The sequence below is a fragment of the Struthio camelus genome, chromosome 8, assembly GCF_040807025.1.
Source record: "Struthio camelus isolate bStrCam1 chromosome 8, bStrCam1.hap1, whole genome shotgun sequence".
NCBI classification, from domain to species: domain Eukaryota; kingdom Metazoa; phylum Chordata; class Aves; order Struthioniformes; family Struthionidae; genus Struthio; species Struthio camelus.
In genome coordinates this window covers 32,343,797-32,362,572 of record NC_090949.1, presented here as the reverse complement: position 1 = coordinate 32,362,572, position 18,776 = coordinate 32,343,797, and the positions used below count along the sequence as shown (strand labels likewise).

The following is an 18,776-nucleotide window of genomic DNA, read 5'->3' as shown; positions in this document are numbered from 1 at the left end:
AATATAGATGTAGCCAACACCTCGGGTCCATCATTTTCTAAAAAGACAAATATAGGTTATATTTATCTTTCTCAAGTTTTTAACAGGTTGATACTCTACAATTTATTTCACTAGCTGGATTGTTTTAGTCTACAAGAGTTTTCTTAGTCCTTTTGTCTTCACTCATACATCAATGTGAAAGTAAAGAACTAAATATTTCTATTATGGGATTCTACAGAGTGGCTCAAAAATCTAGGAGGAAAGAGATCCTTCTTTCTTAATCTAATTTTATTGACTGTTGTTGGTTTTAATCCTACCACATTCCACTGAAATCTTTTTATAGATTCATATCACCTTTATCTGTTTTCAAATAGGCAGAAGATCTGTCACCTCTGTTCTGATACACAGTATCAGACTGTAGGACAGTTTGGGTCTTCTCCCGACTCTCACCATGCAGTATGATCTGTTCCATAACAAATGAAAGAATGTTGGTTCTCTCTTACTATGTTTTTGTTAAGGTATTGTACAAGCATTATCATAAAAAAGTGAAGCTAAGTTTCTACCAGTTGTATTAAATAGACCTTTAAAATGGGAACAGAGTGTAACTGATACAGAGTGAACCTGGAATGTGGTGTGAGCTGCTCCCTTCATCATTGTGAGATGTGCACTCTTGTATGTAGCAATGATAATTCAATGCTGTTATTGTTAACCACTTCGGTCCTCAGGTAAGGACCAACAGCAACCGAAGAGACTCAGAGATCTCTTATCTTGATGGCCTTGGAAAAAAGGATCGTTGTCTTCCTTTGCCAGTCTGAGAGAATCAAAGGATAACAAATGGTCCTATTGAAAGCTCATGTTTTTGACCCCCTGGGCTAGCCAGTGGACCCAAAGAGCTGCACAGTTGTGTTTGAACAGTTTTAGTGATTCTTCTGTGTTGAATCGATTTTGTTTGATAGTCAATACCTATTTAACTGCTTTCTCAGTACCATGTTCAGATCCTGTGTTTGCTACCTGTCCGTCACAGCAGACCCAGATAATGTATAGATAATTCACAGAAGCAGGAAGGAATTCTGCCCCTTAACACGCTTCACTGGGGCTGTTCACCTCTAAGGGATTTCTGGCCTCCTTCTAGCCAGGGAGAAACCTAGTGGTGTACATTATTGATGCCAGCCCAGAGATGAAGTCAAAACACAGAGAGTTTCCAAAAATATGTAGGGTAAACATACAGCTTGTGATAAAAAGATAGGGTTTTCAAAGCTTTGCAAGAGAGGCTGTAACTGTATACATTTCCCTACCTAACGAATCTTGATCAGGCAATTTGGGACCACATCATGTGATTAATACGCTATAAAATGTTAATGTAATTTAAAATAAGAAATCTTTCAAAATCAAGTGCTAATGGAAGTCTTGTACTGAATTAGAAGTCATTGCAAAGGTGTCTTAAAGTGCAGAGGGTGCAAATGAGTGCAAAGAGGTCAGTAAAAGGGATTGGTACATCCCTTCTTTTGGCTCTCTAGATCAAGATCTGAAAGTCTGTCAGGTGGACAGGGTCTCCTTAAGGCTGTGAAATGATACATGACTGATCACACCAGCTTACTTGTAAAATGATTTTCCTTCTCTTAAGCTGTGTCCACAGTTCAAAAATTTGCTCCCAAACTCATTCCCATTCTAATAGCGCTTCACTGAAACTAAAGGAAGAATAATGGTTTTCACAGGCATAGGAAATCTGTACTGTTTCCCCAGTTATGCAGTTGAGCTTGCCTTCTAGCAGTTTTAAGAAGAGTTATTGTTTCTGTCTGCCAGTCTTTTCTGTGATGTCACTCCCCCCAGACTCTGTGTTATTGTAGGAATTAGGCACTCCCATTCACAACACAGACCGGCATAATATGCATAAAAGACTTCGGGAGAGTGACGAAAATACTCCTTTTGTTTGGAAAGTTTTGAAAATGCTGTATTTTCATGAGTCATTGTGAAGATTCTGTTTTTTGAAGTTTTCAGTTCATGAATTAGAGCCTTCAAGCAGGCAGCAAAGTGCTATACATCCCTATTTATGCTCTTAATTTGCTAAGCGTATAGGAGTTGTGGCAGTTGCTCCAGCCATGCAGTAAGGAAGATTATTCAGCACTGGATATGTTGAATGGGATGTTGAGTGTCTGTACAGTACCTTCTCTGTGATACCACATTTTGCTGTGTTGGCACCTTCTGAGTGCCAAGTTTTCTCTTGGCGGAGGGCTTTGGTGGCCTCTTCCAACATGGATGATTTTCACTTGTTAGAGAAAATCTAGTAGTGTTTGGTCTTTCACCAGTATCACGTGATTCATCTGGCTGCCAATAACAACATTCCATTTCTCAGTGTTGTCGTGATAAATTTTGGATGTTGCATCCAAACAAAACCGAGAATGGCAACATATTTTTAAAAAAGAAGTAATTAAAGAGAATGAAGCAGTAAGAAAAAAAAAAAGCAAATGACCTAGTTTGGTTGTTGCCACAAAACCCACAATGCTCGGGGGATATCTAAGTATGTTAGGCAAATATTTCAAATCTATCTCTATTTTGAATGTGAGTCATTTCAAATTATACCTCATTTCAGTTATTTGTTCATTGTCCTTAATTAGGTAAACTCCAAAGCACTGTAACATATGTTTGTTGTTGAGTAATTACACTTTCTGTAAGCCCTTGCTCTTATCTATCTACAGCCTTAATAGCTAATTTTATCAGTAGGAATGAAACCTTCCTGAGCAGTAAACAAGATGTTCCCTGGGGAAGGAAAAGAGCTATTGCCCTCTAGTAGGGTTGGTTTTAATGCTGATTTCCTTGTTACTCAGACAGGTTTCCCTTTGTACGAGTAGATGCCCTGTTTTCTACTGGGTGGCATTTACCCCTAGCAAGCAGCACAGGGCTGGCTCTGCAGATCCTGACCAATTGTGAGTGGTCCTTCCTGGGGTGTGTAACCCAATGGCAATCAATGGGCCCAATTCTCACGTGACTTCTGGCATAAATCAAGAAAAAACTCCTTCCAAGTCACTTACCCCAGAATGAGAGCAGCAAGATATCCAAAGCTGAACTAACTTGATTACTCATATGGAAGGAATTGCCTGATTGCAGACTTCGCACACTACTGTATCAGCCTCTTCTGTTCCCTTCGCAAGCATTTAAAGTTAAAGATATAAATCAAAACTGCAGGACAGAAAAAGAGACAGACAAAAGTTATGCTGATGGATTCCACTTCCCTGAGATCCTTCTGGAAACCATTCTGCTTTTATTAGATTTACTCTCTGTAAATTAGGATTAGTTTTTTATATGGATTTATGAAATAGCTCGGGTTCTCCTGGAGGCAGGGCAAACCCTTTGGTGTATGGGCAGGAGCAGGGGCTCCTTTCATCTGTTATGGGTAACTTGCAGTTTGTAGGTTAAAGGCCCCTAGATACCAGTGAAAGAGGAGATCTAGTTCCAGACATGGAAAATGCTTAAATCTCCTGTATGCCAGCCAGTGATATTAGCATTGTACAAAAAAGCCAGTTGTCAAAGGGCCAGATTCTGTTCTCAGTTACACGGGTGTAAACCAAACCCTTTTAACCTTTTTGAAGGCAATGGATTTGCTTGTTTGAACAGCTGAACGTAAATTCTGGTTGTCTGTGTTTGAAGACTTATTTTAGTTTGCTGCAGGAGAAAAGTGAGACCCGGGTGTTGTTACTTGTCCACTGTAGTTCCAGCTCCCATGAGGTGGGCACGTTTCAGAGGGCACTTTGATGCGAGTGTGGCTTCAGATGAGGCACTCTTGGGCAAGTAATTTTTAGCCCTTGTTAACAAATCTGTAAGGTCCTTTGTATAGGAAAATGTATGGCAGACTGGCTGAAATGCACCCTAATTTCATGGATTTAGCATGAGTGTTCGGTTCCTTTGTGAGGAGAAAAAGCATTTTCTGATTTGACAGCTACAAGAGAAGATAATCGTTTTTGACAGCACAGGGATAATGTTCATGTTATTCTAGGAAATCTCCATCTTCAAACAAATAGATATCAGTCTGTGCTACAGTTGGTATTACTGAACTTTGAGTGGAAGCTTTGAGTTTCTGTGTTTTGATAATATGATAAAATTGATAAAGTGTATGTTTAGAAAGCCTCTAATGAATTTCAGACTTGTATCATTTGGGGAATGAAAAAGGAAAGAGAAAGTGTTTTTATTACTGGTCCTCTATAAACATAAAATTGTTAAAGAATTCACAGTATTCTGGAGGGAAGATATATCTTGAATATTATCCCGATAACATTTTGCTGATGGAAAAAGTGAGGAACTGTGAATTGGATATCGTCGATATGACTGATTTACCAACTTTTGTCAATGTTGTGGCCTTTAAAAGTGTACAGAACTTTTTTTCATCAAAAAGTTCAACAGTATATTTTCAACAGTCACCTTTACATGTGACTCACATATCCAAGTTAAAAACTAGGGGCTGGTTGTACTATTTTGCTAAGGTAGATATTACCACTGAAGTGAGTTAGTTAAATTATGAGGGGTTAAAACCAGAATAGGAATGGAATAAAGCCCTTTGGAGTCTTGGACTCCATAGGATATAATGATTATTTATGTCATAATTGTAACCAGGACAGAGCTGATCATCACAAATATCGGCTGTGAGCCAAAAAGCATCCAACATGATATTCTTAAACGCTTAGGTCCAAAACCACCAAATGCAGTTGACTGTCTTGTGCTGGCCAGAAGATGCTCCGCTTTTATACAGCTTCTTTGTATCTTCAGAGCCATTCAGAACAATCATAGAATATCAGTGGATTCAGGTCTCTGAATATTAACCTGAAATAACTAAAACATATATTAATTACCATGGAAAAGGCTAATGGCCTATTTTGTATAGTTTAAATACAAATGTGTATTTCCCATTAAAATCCCACATCGTTCCTAAAAATCTTACACCGTCTGTTTATTTATATAAAGCAATACTGGCCTGCACTTCCTAACACTTACCACATATCTTGGTACTGTGATTGGAGCTGGGTAGAAAACAACCTGTATTGCTTTTTCAATTTTTAAGATTCTGATGTCTTAAACAAAAATCAAATGAATGATCAAGAAATGTAATGCATAAGCCCAACACTGAAAACAGGGTATTCTATTCTGGAAATGTCACAATGATGCCTCATGAGACTACTAATTTGGGTGTCACATGTACCCACTCTTTCCTGTGGGTCTGGATCCTTGCCTGGACTGCGTCTTCGTCTGCCGTGGTCTTCCCTGTTACAATAGTGCCGGGGAGCATGCAGGGGAAGAAGCTGTGGAGCCCAGCCAGTGGAGGAGAATGAACTTTTGTGCAGTGAGCCCTTTCACAATTTCTCCAGTTACCAGAGACTTTTTCTACCTTCCACAGTCACCTGTTTCTTCTTATGTATACTCACCAAAAACCTAAATGTGGTTCTCATCGCTTTCAAAGCATTCATTGACTGTAGCGGTAGAGGACCACGGCAGCTCAGGGTCTCCCACTTGCCTTTTGACAGCTATGGGGATAGCAGCTATACATAAGAGGAAAAAGGGATTCATGTGTGTTAAAGGCATCTTTGATCTGAGAAGCCATGGTGAAGCAGTGACTGTCTAAAATAAGCGCAAACCTCTGACTTAAACTTCATGAACAATGCAACAAAACTGCAGCCATTGCAAAACCTGGAGTGTGGTCTTGCTTAGCCTTATATCAAGAAAATATCATTAACTAAATGCAGTGATATCTGTGTAATTACATAGTATTATACCTACATGAATGTCTGCCTGCTCTGCATAATATCACAAATGATAGCATCAAAGTGATGCTATCACTTTTGTGCCCAACATGGGCTTCAGTAAAAGAAGGACCAGACCTGAGAGCAGTATGAAGAGGGTTATTTGTGATGAGAATGTAAGTCATACGGCTGCTCAGTGGATTCGTTTCACTGAACTATAGCTACCTAAAAGTGAGGTACCTAGTTTAATTGTCTCAGTGCCTTCTATAGTCAAGGGGGGGAGGAAAGCATGTCCCAAAGGTGCGTCAGCCCATCTTAGATACCTATTTTCAGATGGCCGAATGGCGTAGATTTGTCTATGTCAAACACATAGACAGCATCTCACCTCGATTAGATGAATCCTGCCTCTTAACACCTTAGTAAAGGACAAATCCTGGTGCTAGTGAGAATTGGTGATCTACATAAAACTGGGCATAGGCTTCATCTTTTGTTATTTTGTGAGCAGAATTTGTTTCCTTCCTCTGTGTGCAGCACTCAGGGCCTCAGTAGTAAACGGAATAACTGCAGCGCTGCCCAGCTCTATGGTTCCCTACCAACAGCATGGGATAAGGGGTGGAAGAGTTACTTTCCAGGGCTGCTCTGTATGTATACTAAGAAAATATGCTTGCCATTAGTTTCTGGCACCATTACTTTTTGTCACCATGGAGAAAACAGATTGGGGGAGAGCTAGTATTTTAAATGCATGACTCGGATACAGTAACGAAGATGTCGGTAAAAAACTATTGTAACTTTTTTAGCTAGCCTCTCAAGGCTAAATGTTTTACAAATACTTTTATACATACTTATCTCTGAGTATGTGAATAGTTCCCTAAAGACAATGAAACAACTAACTAAATTAATGGAATTGCTAGTGTTTGACCAATACAGATATAAACTCTCAAATCTCACTTTGTCCTCTCTTTTCAGCTACATTCAGCTACATTCAGCTACATTCAGCTTTGTTGAACGTATATGTATTTCTTAAGAATATTGCTATAGCTCTATCTAGTCTGTTTTTCCAAGTCCAGTAAAATTTAATATTCACCAGAGTTATGTAGAGCAGAATACCTTATTATTATCATCATCATCACTATCATCATTTATAGTAATAGCTTATTTGGAAAATACAATTAAATGCACTGTTGACCAGACAGTAAAGTAGAAACATGCCCATCTAAAGTCATAATCACAGAAATAATAGTCTGCAAGAAAAACTTGACTTACATCACTGTTTTCAGAGGCCCTCTCACTGAAAATAAAAACTTCTAAAAAATAGCTCTAAAATGTCCTTCCCCAAAATCTAACGTAAGCAAGACTCTACCATAACAATACACAGAAGGAAAGGAAGCTATCACACTAAGGTTCTTTTGAGTTAGAATATTAAAAGTAGAACAGCCCCACGGCTTAAAAATAGAAATAAACAGTCATAATTCACAGACCTAGATTCCTTTGGAATTAATTTTTGCTTCATTGTGAAACTTTTCATTCCCACTGCCATATCATTTACAAGAATTTTACAAGGCAATCCGAAACAAGGAGCATGCAAAGTAGTAATGAATATAGATGGTTCTTGGTTAGAAGCTTATGATTATTTCTTCTTTTTTTTACAGTGAATGGTGGCTACAATCATTGTAATTTGATCTCTGAGAAGAAGAACATGATGGACATGGAGATGACAAATAGTTCAGTACCTGTCTGCAGACAAGGTCTGTTCATCCACGCAGGGAGCCCGCTTATGCGAGACCACCCGCTGTCCTGTGAGAGGCTGCTTCATGTTGGGCAGCTGAACTTGGCACACTCGGATATAAGGTATCATTGCAAGTTTTACTGGCTGATAAACTTTGCTCTTCTGGAGTGCTTCATCGCTGTAACCATTTCCCAGTAGCTTCACTCTGGATTTGAACTTGGGTTTTCCCTTTTCCTGGGTTTTATCTTGTGACCAGATATGGGCACACATTTGGAGGAGTATTTCTGATTTTCACTTCACTTTGGATGTCCTTCTAAGATGCTCATTGAACCACAAGGCTCATTTGCAGGTTCTCACTGCAGGGACTGAAGTGCAGCCATTCAGCACATGTGCCCAGACAGTTAGTTGTCCATGGCAGTGCCAGTGGGAGTCACTCTAAACCCAACTGCAGCCTCCCTGCCCTGGAGTTATGATACACCTTCTTTCTGGGGGCTGTTCCAGCACACTCAGAAGTCACTGAGAGTTTTGCCACGGGCTTAAGTAGGGTCATGCTTGCCTCCTCTACACCTCCATCTGCCACCCTAATGCCGTGTTGTTTCCGAATTGTAGACTGGAATACTTACTGCTAAACCAATGTCTCCCATATGGCAATTTGGCATGCCACCATTAAACTTACAGGAAGCCAATGCCACTTTTCTTTCTACAGCATTTCCTTTAATGAAGTATTCTCAGTGTTCCCGTACAGCCACATCCTTGGTATTTGCTTTTAAGGCCATAATGTGAAAATTTTGTCTGGTTTTGATATATACACTGTAGTTGGATCTGCTATGAACAGAATCTCTATTTAAACATTTGCTATAAATTAATTGTATGAAACATAGAACTCCATTATTTTTTTGTTGTTGTTACAAATTTAACATTACCAGATTTTAAACAAGCACCCTAAACAGACATCCATTGTGAATAGAAGCCTGCTCCAAATTAAAACCTGTTGTCCATCTATTTTAATTACGCAGCTTTTTGGCAGGGGAGACAATATGGAATGATCTTGACCTTTTTGAAGAGCTACAGAAAAGAAAAACCTCAATAGTTACAGCCTTTATCTTAGATACTTGGAATAATTGGCACACACTGCCTAGATCTATGAAGCCCAAATTTCCATAGTCACAGCAGGTGGACTATGGCTTGGTTCTTGGAAATCTGGCTATTTCTGATTTTATTCTATGTATTTATGTCCTATTTCCCCTTTTCCATTTACTTGTGGGATAAGAACATCTGCATTTTCAGGAAGAGAATGCACAACAATATTGCAAACAAGTGGAAGGAGCTTTTTGTTTGCTTGTTTGTTTGAAAAGGACAAATAATATTGATTCCACATAACAAAATATTGTGCAGTCGCTACAAAGATAGATGTTGTTGCTGCATTTAAGTCTGCTCCCTCCCACCCCCCTTTATGGCTTAATGTGGGACTGGCAGTTATCAACCTTTTTTTTTATTCTGTCGGTGAGGACAATTATGAGACAAAGATAACTAGGGGCAGGAGCAAACAAAAGGAGGAAAAAGGTATCCTGCTTAGATCTTTTTGAACCTTTTTGTAAAATCTATAATGAGGAAATGACAGATACCTGCATACCGGGGATCACAGTACCCACACTCAGAAATACGAACCCCTTCAGGCCCCCATCTGAGAGAGGATTCCCAGAACAACATAAAGGACTGTCTGCTGCAAAATATGAGAGGCCACTATTATGAAAACATGACAGGTGATAGGCCTAATTCCCTCCCGTTTGCTTGGTAACACGGTCTAAAGCCTTGAGGATCTGCTGCTTCCCAAGTAACTGTTCAGAAGTGTTTGGACAATACCTTGAAGGTATAGCACAGGTCCCTTCTATTCCTTTGTGGGTTGTTTGTGTGTCCCACCGGTCATGCTCTGCTTGTGTGTCCACCTGGCTAGTGCTATTTTCACACCATCATCATGGTATTTACAGGGTAGCGTTAATGCCCAGCTCTACTCTATGGACCTCCCAGGCCCAGCGTCTAATTTTAGCACTGTGTTGTTCACCAGACACATGACACAGAGCCAAAACAATACCTTTGTATGTGAGAGGAGGTGGTCAGCTGTTGGGATGTTTTCTGTTCATGATGTTTGTGAATGCCAAAAGTTATTGACAAGCAAATAACAGAAAACACGATAGTTCCCTGAAGATTTAGGAATACAAGAACATAACTGAGGGAGGCTGAATACTCCTCAGGTTCCAGTGAAGTCAGTGGCAGCCAAGGGTGCTCTGTGTCTCCCCAGATTTCAACCTTCATTAGAAGATGTGAGTGAAGTAGGGCTGGAGTGGACAGATATCTGACCACATGGTAGAGGGTGCAGACTCTACCTGGCACTGGTGGTTCTATCCAGCCTTATTGACAAGACAGAAATAAAGAGATATCGATATCGATTCAAGCAAGCTCTCTGGGTTGAGCTTTGAACCACTTTGCATTTCTAGGATATGCAACATCCAAAGCAAGCCCAAACAAACCAAAGAGCACTTCCCCCAGCAATCCAAAATCTCCCTCAGAATTTGAGGTTATGGTTGGCTTTGTGCCTCTATCCCTCAGCGGACTGAAACTTGTTATCCTCTTCACCATCTCCCTGAAACACTCTCCCAGAAACTGTTTTCTGGGGATGACTGCCTTAATCCAAGAATCAGGATCCTTCTCCTTCCTGTCCCCCTTTCCCCTCTCAGTTAATAGCTTTTGAGTTTTGCAACAGAATTGCCACTACATCCTATCTGTGAATGAGATGTGTGTGGAACTGGAAAAGTCCTAATACCTCCTTTACCACAATTGGAGTCAGCACACTGCTAATGTTGGCCTTTAGTCAAGTAATCCATTATCAGACACAGCACACCCGCCCACACTGTGCTCAGCGCTCGGCATATAAAACCCAGGGAGGACGGCGGAGCAGTCAGATAGTGTTGCAAAGGGTCCCTAGATGTGCAGCTGAACAATCTCCTCCAGCTTCTTAAAACTGTCAGTTATCACTGATTGCTCATTTACAGTGGCAATAGAAGGCGCGTACATTTGTTTTGTAAATAATATGGAGATTTCAGATACAGTCCTCTTCTCCTCTGAGGGCTATTGGGAACTGCAGCACTTCTGGCATGGTACTACTGGCCTCGTGTTCTGGCTCCAGTTACCACATAAGGGAGCCTCTTTGGAAACACTGTTTTAGTATCCTCTGAGAGGCTGCTGTTTCCGTGCGAAGGCCTTACACTCAGCTTTAATACGCTGTGCAGCAGTGCTGCTGCCTTAGGCAGTCCATCCCTGGTACGTGGACGCTCCCTGTGAAGACAGGGTGGTGGGTATGATTTCCTCCCAGACCTCACCACCCGTCAGGGTGGCGGCTCATCAGGAAGCCCACCAGAGCTGCCGTGCAGATGAACACATCCACACAGTGCTCATGCCATCCTCTGTCCCTCTTGTGCTCCTCTGGCTTGCTTGTTCCATATGCATTTGTATTTGGCTCTTGTCCTTAGGGCAAGGACAGCCTGTGTGTACAAGACGTGGAAGCTGATCCCTGGTGGTAGCAGCAAGGCACCGTTACAGGAGAAAGCCAGTGGGTGTGAGAGGAGCTGCACAAAGCTGGCCTCCAGGCACCTTCTCTCTCTTGCATCAGCTTTGCTTCTGTGTCACCCCTTCTGCCCCTGTCCCCCAGGATCTGGGAGGAACCAACAGGGTTTTCCCTAGAACAGTGATGACAAAATTGTGCCAGGAATACAGAAAGCTTGCATTAATGCAACCTTGAGGTTTAGTACTTCAACATGAAAAAATTAAGAAATTTAAAAGAAAGCCAGATTCTCCCAGCAGAGCTAACCATCACTGGAAATACAAGCTATTTAAATATACAGTGCCACAGAGAAAGCTGTGTCTCTCAGAAAGGACTTGCTTCTGCAAAACTGCACAAGCACCTGCACTTACCATTTCATAGGCGCAGCACGGATGAGATGTGGCTGTGTGGATAGGAAGCATGAATTCAGTGCCTCATCGCCTTTATTTCTGAAATAAGGTATTCCAGCTTGCCTTTTGGTTCAAAATTCAACTTTTATGCATCTCATATTCTACACTGTACCAGCTTCTCAGCAATACAGTCCTGATTCTGAGTAAGATCTTGTGCTAGAAATACAGACCGATGTTGCTGGGAGTTTTGGGAGCCCAGGATTTCTCAGGATCAGGATGTTTATACCCATCCTACAGGTACTCTGCACTGACTCCAACTTGAACTCCACCCTTGGATAGGAGCAGGACAGAAGCCTTACATAAGGATTTATAATATGACTCCAATTATCACAGGCTGAAGTGTAAGGATTTGGTTAGCTTTATATGATAAAATAAATGTGTTGTATTTACTTTAGCCCAAGGCTTTGTGACCACTAAGCTATGATACACAACCTGAATTATTTAGAAGAGTTCTCATACAGAAGAAATTAAAAAATAGGAAATGCTGTTCCTGGCATAGTATGCTGTAAAACCTTTCTCAGAATGAGTTTGAAACAGCATGCTTTCTACTGAGCAGTGAAGCTACAAGAAAGCAAGGCAAAGTTTTCCAACCATGTGCAATAAAAGGTTTTTACTTTGTATTTTGCTTATGCCACGTATTTTACAGACATATGGTTCTGGAAATGTTAAAAAATAATGTATGAATACTGTTGTGGTTTTTTTTTTAAACTCACCATCTGCAAAACCAGGTGCTTTAAGTTTATCCTGAGACCAACTGTGCAAACCTAAAGGGAGAAATTAAAACTAATGGATTGTGGAAACCTCTAAAATTATTAAAAATAACCTTTTTAAAATTGCAGTGGCAAAATGCAAGATCTGATTGTTCTATATCAATGAAAGGGGGGGAATTTCAGTTTTCTCCTGGCATTAAAGTTCTTTATATCAAGTCCTTCTGGCCTTGAAAAGTTGGAGCTTAGAAACCTGTCATCAGTGGCTGCAATGTTGCCAGTTGTGTGCCTCAGACAGATGTCATTTTTTGACAATCTGCATTTCATGGGAAGAAAGTCTTTTTGAGAGTTTTTGTTGTTGTTCTGTTTTGTTTTGTTTTGTTTTTTTCTGATCAGTAGTTCTTTGAGAGCTGTTATCAGGAAAGTGTTAGAAGTGGTCCCAACTTCTGATGTTAGTGGTGGATTAATGCAAATAATAGAGGTGAAATCATCCAAGCCATAAAATAAATGCAGTTTATTCAGCAGTTCTGCAGTTTATTGCCTGGGTATGTCCACATTATCTTATACAGATGTATTTCATGCTTTGAAAGGTGCCAGATTTGTCTTAGCTGCAGCATCATGTAAAACTTGCCAAATGGCGAGACTTTCTTCAGCTTTTGTGGCACTGGCATCAAAAAAGCGAAAATTCATTTATGTCTGTGCAAGACCTGTGGAGGACCTCTCCAGAGGGTTTGGTTCAGCTACAGCTTCCTTGCACACAGCTGTACTGTTTCTTGCTCCCAGACCTGCATGGGGAAGCCACAGGTCAAGCCCTACCACGCTTCAGGAGTACTTAGGGAATACCCACTGGTCCTGAGAAACCGAACAGTGTTGGGTCATCCGCAGTAAATGTGTGTAGTTGGGATAAAATGTTTCATTTTAAGGCATAAACCAATCACTAATTACTTGGATGGAAACATTAGGAAGAAAGGTTTCCTAAATGCAGTGTTTTTCTGAAATGGCTGTGGGGGTTCCTTAAGGTTCGGCTTCCGAGTGACTGGATTCAGCACATGTTTGGAGGCAGGACAGCCTGCCCTGGGTCATTCCCCTGCAATGTTTCGATGTCCCTAACTCTGTTTTATCTATGGTACGGTCATGAGGTGATAAATGTCAAGGTGTCCAGGTTGAAAATCTCATATCTAAAGGGTATTTTAGGCACTTGTTGGTTTTGTCTTGTTCATTTGCTGCTTTTTACAGTTGCCAGGAGTTCTGCGTAAGTGATTTTCAGTCTTTTTGATTTTCAGACCAAATAGGTATTCATATGGGAAATGTAAGTGGGAATACATGGACTGCCAGTTTAAATCTGCCAGTTGTGGACTTTTCTTACTTATCTTCTGTAGATCTGTAAGAAGCAATGTCAGCTGACCTCTCATTGACTCTGGACCACTGGTTCAAAGTGCCATGTTCTTTATTCCTTTTTTCCTCACTCATCCTTCTCCTTTTTTAACTGAGTGAAGGAAAGCATCTCTCCAAAGTGTAAGCAAAACTCAGCTGACCTTTTTTTGATTTGTGTGAACCAGAACTCCAAGGCATTTTCCCAGAGTGCTCTAAGGAAAATGCTGATATTTGAATAATTCAAAAATGCCCAAAGTTCTCAAACTTCATTCTCAGCTATTGTTTTGCCCGATGTATTATGCATTGAAAACCTAGATTGTGATTGATGAGTTGCTCGTAGCAGTGGAAGGGAGATTATCTTTTCTGTGTGTAACCCACTGTGTAAAATTAACCCCATGTAAAACGATGCTGCTTTTACAAGGGTTGTAGAGGAAGCGTTGCAGAATTTTTTGATACAATTGCTGCGTTAGGCAGGCAACATTCAGCAGAGAGCCTACATTCTCCACGGCTTAGCAAATGTAGTGTCTTGTACAAAAATCGTAAGTCCTGTGGCAGTTAGTGATGTTTAATGAAAACTATATTGCAGGTCGCCCAGGTTTCCAGACTCAGCAGATGCTGCTGCTCCATGCCTGAATGGAAGTCACCCGGCTCAGCATATCAAACAAGAGTGCCCGAGTGATTATAAGGTTGGGTCTGAGGCTTCCCCGCATAGGAGGATTACGGAGGGGATGGAGCTGCGAGCCTCCGGTAGTCTGCTTCCTGAAATAGACCTAATGAATAATAGCTTTACAAATTCGCTTTCATCTTACTTGTTTAATAATGAACATAGCTCCTCCCTGGGTCCCTTGTCACTTGGCACCCCTCAGCACTCAGCCAGGCTACAGTCGAGCAACCTGAAGAAGAGATGCATCTCTGTTGTGCCGTCTTCAGCTGAAGGAATCGATATTACAGCTATCATCCGCACATCGCAGACGTCACTGGTCACCTGTGTGAATGGACTGCGGACTAATTCAGCTGGCATTTCCTCTCATCCTGTGGAGATCAGTCATCACAGTGCTCAAAAATCCTCTCGGCCCCAATCTTGCTCTCAGCCTGGAAACCCTTGCAGTATTCCCTCCCCTCCAGCATGTCTTGTACCTATTGCCGCTGAATGTGACAGAGGTGACTGTGAGCAGATACAAATGCAGCAAGTGGAGGAGAATGGAAGCCTCAGCCTTATGATGAATGGCACTAGCATTCCTCATCAAAACACCTTGCACAGCACCCAGAAGGTGAGTTTCTTAAAGCAAGAACCAGCCGATGATTATTCCTCCACTTCTGATCTTTTTCGACATCATCAGGGGTTGCCTCCCCCTTATCATCTACATCAGCAGCTAAGCCAGACTCAAGGGACACTGTCTCACTTACATGCCTCCATGTCTCCCAAGTCCCTTCAGCCCAGCGAGGGGGATGAACAGGACCTCAGCAGTGGTAAGCAGGTCTGTCGGTGGATTGACTGCAGTGCCACATATGACCAACAAGACGAACTGGTCAGGCACATAGAAAAGACACACATTGACCAGAGGAAAGGAGAGGACTTCACTTGCTTTTGGGCAGGCTGTGTCCGCCGGTATAAACCCTTCAATGCTCGTTACAAACTGCTGATTCATATGAGGGTTCATTCCGGAGAAAAACCAAACAAGTGCATGGTAAGTCTGGAATATATTTATTTGAATAGAAACATACTACTCTGCTCTTTTTCTTGTTCTCTCTTCAATGTTATTCCAATATAATTATTGTGCTTTCCTGTAATTGGGTCTGCAGCAGGGTAAAGGAGAACTGGAGAAAGACCTTAATCTAGAAGGAAACGTCTGAGTAAGAAATACTGTAGTTCTTGGAAAAGGGATTCAATTTCCTTATATGAGAGCTTAGTGCTTTATTTTTTTTTAATATTCATTAAAGCATTAATAAAGTGATGATCAAAGCATGCAGCAGTCATTTAATGTAAAACAAGTCACTGAGCCTTGGGTGATATTTTTAATCAAGAAACACAAAACACATCTAATGAAATTCTTTTCATTCCTTCAGCTGAACAATAACCCATAGAATTGTGAGTGCAAAAGTTTCAAATGCTAGTTTAGAAATGAAAAAGAATCTTTCTAAGGCTTTTAAATAGTTAAAAGAATAAAAAGAATATCTTTAATTTTCAAAGGTTTATAGGGGCTTTTTTAATTTGCAAAACAGATTTAATGTGCAAAACTTTAAAAACAAGTGAAAACCATTGTTCTCTTCTGATCAAGAAGATGTAAACAACATCAGCGTTCGGAAAAGAGGATCTTGGGAATAGCACCATCTCTGCATCTGCCTGCCATGATGACAATATGGCCAAACTAAAATAAAAGTTAATGACTTCCATTAAGCTTTCCACATGTTCGAAACAGCGATGATATAAGACCTTGACTGAAACAGATGAAGCAAAACAAGTTTGACATAAGCTTCCAAATTGGGCCATGAAATTTAAAAAGTCTTATTTGGAACATACATGCGCCTGTGTGTGTGCGCACATGCACGCGCGCGCACACACACACACACACGCGCGTGCGCACACACACACACAGACACACACACACACGCGCGCGCGCGCACACACACAGACACACACACACACGCGCGCGTGCGCACACACAACAAACAAAAGGAATGATTATGGCAGCAGGCTGTGTTTCTAGATAGGCAGCATTTTCAACTATATGTCTATTTTGTTGTTTTGATCAGAGAATGGTATAATGGAAAATTTTCCTAAGAAAGTTAGATGAAGACAAACTTTTCCGTGGCAAGCTGTGGCTTGCTATGAAGGAACAGCAAAATATGTTTACATAAAAAGCTTACTCTTGTTCATTTGTTCAAGGAAATGCTTGCTGGTCTGCAACAGTTATGGAAGGGAGAAAGGAAGGGAGAAAAACCAGTATTCAGAATGTTTTACAGAGAAAAATATTCTCTGTAAGTGGTCACCCTGATTATCTTCTTACTTCTCTTGGATAAATGAATAATGTTATCTTAATGTCTGCCCTGTGCAGTGGATATTCCCTAAAATAATACTGGAAACAATGCAGCTATTTAGAGATCATAACTTAGTTGTCCAAAATGAAATGGAAAGTCTCTAAGATTTACCTGATTCTCCTCGCTTTGAGCAAGAGAACTGACTTGCTCATTTCCAGAAATAGCTCAATCCTACTCGGTAAAAATGTAAATGAGTTTGAGCTTCCTGTGAATATATTTTGTCATAAATCATCAAAGGATAATGAAAGTTAGTTGCTTCTTTCCAAATGAAAGTATAAATAAGCTGTGAAAGCATATAGATTTAATTTTAGCCTGCCTTTTGTTTTTAATGTTTTTAATCACCTTCAAAGAGATCAGTCTTCTCCCTACTTTCATCTCCCAGTTTTTAAAGGAAATATTTTAAATGGTTTAGCTGGTTAGCTTCGCTGTGATGATGAGAGATTCAGTAGACTCCATAGGTGGGGGAAACTTCTCTCTTTTCTGTCAGATGCATATTTGAGGGGTATTGTAGCAGATCTATAATGTTACATTCCCGTTCTTTCAGGAAACTGCACAAACCAGAGAAGCATAACCATACAACATCTTAGCAAACACTAAAAATGTCCTCGTTTCAGTTACTATGTTTGTCCAAATTAAAGAACAGTTTGAAAACGTCTCAAGGTTTAGCATTGTGAACAGGTCGAAAAAGCCTTTTTATCTGCCATTGTCGGCAGCCTTCATGGCACTGTCTATAGTCTTGGCATGTGAGTACATAAAGGTCCGTTTCATCCCAGCTGATATTGTAGTCGTTCCAATACGTGGAACGCTCCAGTCGGAATTAGGAGCTTAACATCGCAGAAGTGACCGTTAACTCCTTTATCGACAGAATAACTCCCTACCACTGTCAGCAGAGGTGCCCATGTTACCCTGTAACACACGGGTTACAACCTGGAATCCTGTTGTGGAATAAAACCGGATCCAAGTGAGCACATGAAAAATACATCCTCTTTGCAACTTTAGTTTTCTGCCCTGGAAAAACCTTGATCTAGCAGGGACGAGATCTGAAGCTGCAACCTGGCTCCTTAAAGTTATTAATATCAAGTGGGGATTATTTGCCCAGCGAATTCCATTCCATTTTAAACAAGGGTTGCTGTGCAGTGCTCCATTGTGCTCTGATGTCATGTCATTTTAAATGATGGCTTTTCTTTTGATGTGGTAATAATTGTGCTGTTACTCCTGCAAATTAAGAAGGCAATTCATTCTGTGTCTATTGAGGGCTGAGATTTTGTTTCATTTTTGCTGTAGCCCTGCTAAAGTAACTTTACATCTCTTGGTATTTGCAGTGGAGATTTTCTTTCGCTGTTCACAATTACCCATTGTACTTCCTTTTTAAGCTGTTGATTTTGTTCCTCCCTGTAAGATTACTAGCCGACTAGGTATTGAACTGCTCAGGAGAGGCTAACAGCAAGCAGCACCCCGCCCTCATACATAAAAGCACTTTTCCATGTAAAATTATTAATTTCTTATGACAGGCTTTGCTACTATGTACTGTAATAGACAAAGGAATTTTGGAATTCAGGCTACTTGAGAACAGGAAATACATGAGACATTTTGATTGAAAAGTAAATGGTTCACTAAAACTGCAGTTAATCCTTTTATTATCTTTCCAACAGCAGTTTCTACAATACTTTCATGAGGTAAGCTTCCTCCAGTCCAACTGTAACACTCTCATCATTACAGCTGGTTTAAATTTAGCTAGCCTGCTTCTTTCTTTACTACAGACAGTCGACAGGCAAAACAGTATCTGGTGTAGAGAACTACTGACGTTTTTGGGTGCATATTCTGTTCTGTGTTTCATTGCCAAAACCTGCACTGTATTCTGTTCTCATATTCAGTTAAATATTCTAATTAAGTGGTGCCTTCTCTTCATTGTGTCCCTCAGTTTGGTTTTTCCTTGGGCTCTGCAAGTAGTCTAAAGGAAACTACCTAATCTCTTTGCAATATCCTGTTATGTTTCATACTTAACTCATGTTATTTTAGTTTTATTAAATTTGGGGTTCATCTGCATTATAATCAAAAATATATCCAACAAAAATAATGATGCAATGCCTTTAAGACTTTAACTTCTGAAGATTAATTTCATGCTTTTTTAGATTTGATGTCCCAGACAATTGGAATTTTGATTGTCTGAGACAGCAAAAATTAGCAAGCTTAAATAGTTTTTATTCAAAAAAAAAG

At 40.4% G+C, this 18,776-nt stretch overlaps 1 protein-coding gene across 2 annotated transcripts in view; it reads left to right on the top strand.

The window, feature by feature from the left end:
- The window catches only part of GLIS1 (GLIS family zinc finger 1), a 204,288-nt gene that overhangs the window by 87,909 nt on the left and 97,603 nt on the right, over window positions 1–18,776 (top strand). For both annotated transcript variants that reach the window (XM_068953194.1, XM_068953195.1), the window contains exons 3-4: window positions 7,355–7,553; window positions 14,107–15,208. In XM_068953194.1, coding sequence (XP_068809295.1) covers window positions 7,355–7,553; window positions 14,107–15,208 — 1,301 coding nt within the window. The remainder of the gene's footprint in view (window positions 1–7,354; window positions 7,554–14,106; window positions 15,209–18,776) is intronic.